The sequence below is a fragment of the Olea europaea genome, chromosome 12 (genome assembly GCF_002742605.1).
Source record: "Olea europaea var. sylvestris chromosome 12, O_europaea_v1, whole genome shotgun sequence".
NCBI lineage: Eukaryota > Viridiplantae > Streptophyta > Magnoliopsida > Lamiales > Oleaceae > Olea > Olea europaea.
In genome coordinates this window covers 513,456-520,742 of record NC_036248.1, presented here as the reverse complement: position 1 = coordinate 520,742, position 7,287 = coordinate 513,456, and the positions used below count along the sequence as shown (strand labels likewise).

General features: G+C 33.3%; 1 protein-coding gene across 1 annotated transcript; it reads right to left on the bottom strand.

Annotated features, from left to right (window-relative positions):
* Window positions 1-5,552: 5,552 nt before the first annotated feature.
* LOC111406908 (transcription factor TGA2.3-like) lies at window positions 5,553-6,681 on the bottom strand. Its single transcript, XM_023036270.1, has one exon. It carries the CDS (start codon window positions 6,504-6,506, stop codon window positions 5,766-5,768), a length of 741 nt encoding a protein of 246 aa, XP_022892038.1. The 5' UTR covers window positions 6,507-6,681; the 3' UTR covers window positions 5,553-5,765.
* Between the last annotated feature and the right edge of the window lie 606 nt (window positions 6,682-7,287).

Here is a 7,287-nt window from a genome sequence, read left to right as displayed (position 1 = left end):
CTATTGGGGCACATCCCACTATTTACCTTCCTCACAAAGTTCTAGGGGCAGGGCGGTGGGGTTCTCAAGATTGGAGTTCAACCTTTTTTATTTATATATATACACACGCCCGCACGCACATAAACCTAGAAACCTACCTCGACTTTAGAGTCAGAATCGAGTTCAGCTGTAGCTTCAGAATCAAAATTAGCCTCCATGGACTCTTCATCAGGTATGTCACTGTCGTTTCATCTTGTTCATGCTGTCCCTTTTGCTCCATCTCCCAATTTCTTATTAGTTTCCTCTTCCTTTAGTTCCAAGAAGAGGTTTTCTGCTAAGCTTTTCATTTCAATAGTGGGTTACATAGATTAAGGGGGATTTATATAAAATTTGAAAGAAATCAAGAAGTGCTTTCTGGGTTTTTAAAAAAACACCCATCCTCGACTGCAGTGTTGTTGTCATCTCCAATGGCTGAGGCTTATGATGCCTTATTGTTCTTCTTTTGCTTCTGACATCTCCATCGACACTCATTTTTCCACAAATTCTTTGATGTAGCATTGCTAGAATTTTGGGAACTCAAATCTCCAAGATGGCAAGAGGAAAAGGAAAAGGGTAGGGAAAGTAAAACTCAACAAATCGTGGAAGTTGTTCTCAACTCTCGTCAACTTCAGCTTGGTTCTATTTGACGGTGGTCGACGAAGGAGGTGGTGAGAGAGCAATTGAAAATTATGGTTGAAGAGGAAGTGTATGGAAGACTCAATTCTCATTTCCTATACCTACTCTTTTATATGCAAGAATATAAAATCATATAAAACCTATGTGAGAGGAATAGTGAATTGTGAGAAGAAACTCACAAATGAATAGTAAAGTGGGATTGTCTCTCTTTATGGATGAGTGAAGTAGCTTTTGCAATTATAAGAAAATGAGGGATTCATATTTTTTACTTATAAGTAGCTTTTACAATTATAAGTTTTTTTTATTATTTTTAAATAACTTGAAGTGTTTTTTTACTTATAAGCAACTTTTTATATTCTAGATAGTGTAATACTTTTATTAATATTTAATTTATAAAACTATATATATCTAAATATTTATGCTTAAAAAATTTTAAGTTAATATTTTTTTACTTATAAGTAGCTTTTACAATTATAAGTTCGTTTTACATTTAAATAACTTGAAGTGATCTTTTTAGTTATAAGTAACTTTTTACATTTTAGAAATAAAGAATAACTTTTATGTAAAAAATTATTTTAAAAAATATTATTACTAATAAAAATATAGGATATGGTCGATAGATGATTGCATGAGAAGATGAAGAAAGAGTATTGTGTGTCAGATTCAAAATATGTAAGCTACAGGTAAAATAGAAAGATATGTCATTTATGCTCCACCAATTAAAAAAAATACGGTGTGACAAAATTTTTTTTTAAAAATATTACTACCAATAAAATTACAGTATATGGTTGAGAGTTGATAGCGTGAGAAAATGGAGGAAAGCGCATTATTTGTCAGATTCAAAGGACCAAACCAATTCAATGTGACAAAAATGAATAGTAAGATAAGAAGGGATAATATAATTAAAAAAAAATCATTTTGACCAAATCGATTTCAAACCAGTTGAATGTGAAAACGCACGTGACAAAAATGATCTGTCCAGTTTTGTGCAAAATATGCAGTAATTCCCACCTTCACCAATAGAAAAAAATTGAAAATTTTTTAAATAGAATAAATTAATATTGAAAATTTTTTAAATAGAAAAAAAAATTCTCCTTTCACGAAGAGCAAAAAAATAATTGAAAAAATTAAGTTCAATCATAAAAAAAAGTTACTTATAAGTAAAAAATCACTTCAAGTTATTTAAAAGTAATAAAAAAAATATAATTGTAAAAAGCTACTTATAGTAAAAAAATATTAATTTCAACACTTTTAAGTAATTATTTAGATATATTTAACTTTTTAAAATTAAATATTAATAAAAATTTACTATAATTAAAAAGAAAAAGAAAAAAATAATTAAAAAAACTTGCATGGCTCTATGCGTGGAGTGTTAATATTTATACATTCTTTATGATAGAACGACATTTGTTAAATTTGAATTAAATAATATTTATTTTTTATTTTAAATCATTTTAATTTAATTCAAAAACTTTATTATAATTTTTTTTATTTTTGCCTACAATTCCTTTTTTAAATAATCTTTATATTTAGTTTTGTTTCTTTATTATATAATATAGTATTGACTTTCATAAAGTGAAGTAGTGTGTGAAAATGGAGAAATATTGCAATGGAAGTGACATTGCAGTAAAAACGGCGTGTGAAAATGGTGAAATGACGTGTTAAAAAAAATACTACAGTGTGATTGGATAGAATAATTTATTGTTGCCAAACCAGTTTAATGTGGAAAAAAAATACTACAGTGTGATTGAATAGAATAATTTATTGTTGCCAAACCAATTTAATGTGAAAATGTATATGACAAAAATGAACAGTAAATTTCATATTCTCTCTTTTAAGATAATTATTAGTCTCTTTCCTAATAGTGTTTAGGGTTGAAAACTTATTTTTTCTTAGTCTGTGGTAGGCTAAGCTCATATGTTTGAAGAAATCCTACAAGATCTTCTATTTTAATAGGATTTAGGTCTTTGCTTTCCTCAATAGTTGCAGCATTAGGTCTAAATCTTCCAGGTAGAGATCTCATCACTTTTCTCACAATCTTAGCCTCGGAGATTCGCTTGTCTAGGTTGAAACTAGAGTTCACTATATCATTCAATTTTCCATAGAACTCATTAAAGGATCCATCATCGTTCATCATAATTTCTTCAAATCTAGTGGTCAACATTTGAAGCTTAGAGTTTCATGGTCTTTGTTCCCTCATTTGTGGTTTCTAATATGTTCCGAGCTTCCTTAACAGTCTTACACATAGATATACTCTTAAACTCCTCGAGGAAAATAGTCATAAAGATAGCATGGTCACGCCTACTATTCCATTTACACTAGACTAAATCATCCTTAGTCTAAATAGAGATGTGTAACAACAGCGGCAACAGGGTAGTCCAACTCTTTTCTACACTAACCCGAACATGTTCATCCATTGACTTTAAAATGCTCTCATTCTAACCTTCCAGTGGGAATAATTACTACCATCCAAATAAGGAGGAACTGATAATGATTGATTCATTTAAACAAAATTGGGCCACAAATCAAAATTATGCTTCAATGCCAAAAAAATAGTCAAACGGTGTTTGTATTCAACTACACCTAGAGATGAAAAATGCAAAATTTAATTAACAAAAAAAAAAAAAAAAAAAAAAATTAAAAAAAAAAAAAAAAAAAAAAAAAAAAAAAAAGAAGAAGAAGCAACAAGCCACTTATTTATTATTTCTATATAATTAAGTTTTGAAAAAATCTTTATAAGGATAAAACACCTCTGGTTAAACTTCCAGTTGATCCAGACACAACTAAACATTAGTAAACTCTAACCATTCAAGCCGTTAATCAGCGAAGAACCTCTTCGATTGTGCCTCCAGCACTTTCCAAGACTCTGCCCTTCATTTCCCTTCGTAGTTCTGTAATAATTCGCTATCTCTTACCAACTTCAGAACTCTGAAAACTTATTAGTAAAGGTAATGATTTTTGGTGTTTGATCTTTTATGTTTTGATATTGGGGTCGAATCAAGATAATTATAGAATATGTTTATGACCTTCAAAGGATGTTCTCTTCTATGAAATAATGATCAACCAACATTATGGAACGAACTATGCTTTGGTGTTAATCAAGTATTTGAAATTGAATGGTATTGGACATTGTCATTAAATCGTGAAGGCTTTGCTGTTTGGATGACACGATAGCTCTAGCACCCAAGGCACGACCAAGAGTGACAATGCTTTTGCTTTTTTGGGTCAAGCATTTTTAGTGCAGTTAGCGAGCGATTTTGTTTCAATTTTTCCTCCTTAGTTCATCTTTGACTTCTTCAGTACCTTTACTATAAGCCCCGACTCTTTTCACTTTAATTACAACTCAATAACTATGATTTTAAACACGAAACTTGTCAATTACAATTTTGACATAATAAATTGTATCACTCCCTATTTGTGATAGGCCACGATCATAGGGTGAGAAGCAATCACCCTAGGCACGTGGTCTTCATAGGCTTGCACAAAGTGAAAAGTTGATTGAGGGCGTCGTTGAGCTGTAAAGTATGTCCAACGTATGGTGTATTTTGGCCTAGGCGAGGCCTGTGATAGATGCCGATCACATAAGATTCAAATTCCCTCGAAAATCTGCCAAATGTATGGTGTATTCTAGCATAAGGGAAAGTATTTACAGAACTTACTGATTTTAATCAAAGTTCAAAATCAATCTTCATTCAACAAAAACGGAATGAAAGAAATAATCTATAGCTTTTGTAATTTCATTCTATTATATTACGCGCATTGCTGGTCTAGTACCAGACATCCTCCATTTTACGAACATAATTTTAAATAGTTGCACTGCTTAGTTTGTTTTCGATTCAGGCCTGGATTCCTTCGAGGTAAGGTTTTTTTGGTGGTAATGAAATTTTGTGTCATGTTTGGTAGGAATTAAAATTTTAATTTTAATTTAAATCAAAATAACCATATATTTATGAGATCTACAACTTTCTAATAATATGTTACATGAAATTTTATCAAAATTTATTAAATTTTACCGAACATGGGTTTAGTCAACTTTCTGGATACAAATATTTGTGAGCATTTATTTTACAATTTTTGTACCTGAAATCTTGATTTTTGTGTATAACCTAGGACTGTATTTTGGTATTACGTTGTGTTTTGCTCGACCACCTCGACAAATCCAACTGCCTACTAAGCAAACCGTCCATCAAGTCACAATCAATTGACACTTGGCTTGAATGTCTCCGCAATTGTCTGTCTTGAAATTATGAATGTCCACCACCGTTGGGCATTCTCGAAAGCCGTGGTCTGTGCTACCATTGGGATTCTATCCCCAAAATCGACTCATTTAGTCTCGTCTTTCGCTTGCATAGGCAAACCATGGAGTAATCAAACCACAATCGTTACTCTAAGAACGGGACGGTGAAAGCCCTCAAAGTTGATGTTCAACCTTTCTAAACCACAGTTGTTACTCATCTTGAGAAACTGATGATGGCCAACCTAGTCACGTTTTATACGTAACAGAGTGAGGCATACATGGTTTTGAGAAACTGCCAGCTTCCCAGTGTTTTTCTTGCCTTGTCGTCTTGTGAATCATTTGTCACTTATCCCTTGCTTTCAAAAATAATCATTACTATTTAATGCAATCTGAATCGCTTGGAACTTGGATTCATTTGCCTTTTCTTTTCTTTTATTTTTCATTTTATCTTGGCACTTTGGACCCAAAACTTGATACTTCTCGAAAATCCTAGGTTTGCAAAATTATTACATAAAATTCGTTTATTGCAACAGGCAACGAAATTCATCATCAATTTTCGAAAGTATCCTGAAAATAAAGGAACATCTCTCCCCTCCCCAGCCATTTCATTTCTGTAATACACTGAGTCGTCATCAATCAGCTTTAAACCAAATTACCCAATTATACAAGTAGTAAATATGCGTGATATTTCATCTCTGAAAAGCATATACACATGCACACATTAATACACAAAATATGTAGCAAATTGATCTGTCCCTCAAGTTTGATGTATATACAAACGAGTGGATATCAGATTATTTCATAATATAGAGACTACTATAAATATTAACACGACCATTCTTTATTTGTACGTAACTCGCTAGACAGAAATTGTCTACCACCCATTTATCTGTTGTTGGTGAAGCAGCTCTGCCTCCGCCTCTCTCTGCCGTCCCAGCTCCCGAATCCTAAGGTGGAGCTGAATTGCATCACCCAAGAACCTCATATTTTGTGCGGGACTCAGTATATTCACCACCTCCTGAACTATTCTTCTCCTCAACGAATCCGCATCAATTAGCAAATTCTCCATTTTTGACCTCAATTGCTCAGGCGGCATTGCATCCAAATGCCTTATTTCGCCACCGTTTACCACCCTTCTTCCTACCTGCTTCCCCAGCTCAGCCACTGGTGGGGCTGCCACACTCTCTTGAACTCTTGCCAACTCCTCAGCCAGCATCTCTGCTTCCATTTCTACATCATGCCTCAACCTTTGAATTCTCTGGGATTGATCCTCAGTAAAATCATTCACAGATCTCATCACCAGAGAAAATGCCAATTGGGGTCTGAATCCTGCAATCCAAAAAAACGTTCTTTCCAATGCAGTAAACCAAGGTGGTGAAAACACTAGAAATACATCCCTTTGAATCATTCTTGACTTTTCTTGATAATACTCTTGAAGATGAGCCAGAACTCGAGAAATAAGGCCCCTGATTGCATCCTCCCATGACTCATCGTAACTTTGTTGTGCTCTGAGTAGCTCATCAACAAAATTTTCATGACGAACAATCCAGCCATCAAAGAAGGCCTCGAATGGGCCCGCATCAATGCTGCTATCTCCCATTGAAGTTGAAGGCATTTTGAATGGTGAAGATTTAAGAAACTGCAATTCAAAATGCTGCGAGGAGAGTTAATAGATTTATATACACAAAAGTGACAATTTATAAAAGCTCCTCTCTCTTTTTTCTTTTTAATTATGAAAAATTCATGTTGGGAATTTTTGGCAGAGAGAGAAAAGACGAGTGAAAATATGCCCCTTAAAACTTATCTTATGAGGAGAATCCGAAGATGTCCTAAAGAGGGGACTGAATCGGTGGATTTTGTCGTCTAGCGGATGAGAACTGGTTTGGTCAGTTTGTTTTAAACTTGGGGAGTTGTGGCTTTAAGCTTTTCTCTAAAATGGGTGCCCAAGAAAAGCAACAAAGGCCATAAAGAAGACGTGGGTTCTTATGGAATGCAAATTAATATACAAATGCTTATCGACTTGAATTATTCTTCTTGTACAACTGGGGTTGACAATTCCGATTGATAATGTACTCACAGAAGAGGAGACTCATGACTTTTTTATCCAACGTGGACCCCTTTCCCATGTATTTAATTGTCAATCAGGATTGTCAACTCCGATTGTACACATAACACAATTGTATCGACTTACCTGGACACCCAAACTCAATATTTATACCTTTATGTTGTTCGTCCAACAACATATTCCATCATAAACTGGTCTGAGCTTAGATCGAGACAAAAATGTACCAGTTTGTTGAGTTTAAACATCAAAGAAAATAATTTTACTAATTAATTCTTAATTAAAATTTGGACACTAATCTCTCGCTCCAATATTTCAAAATTTTCTCTTGGTT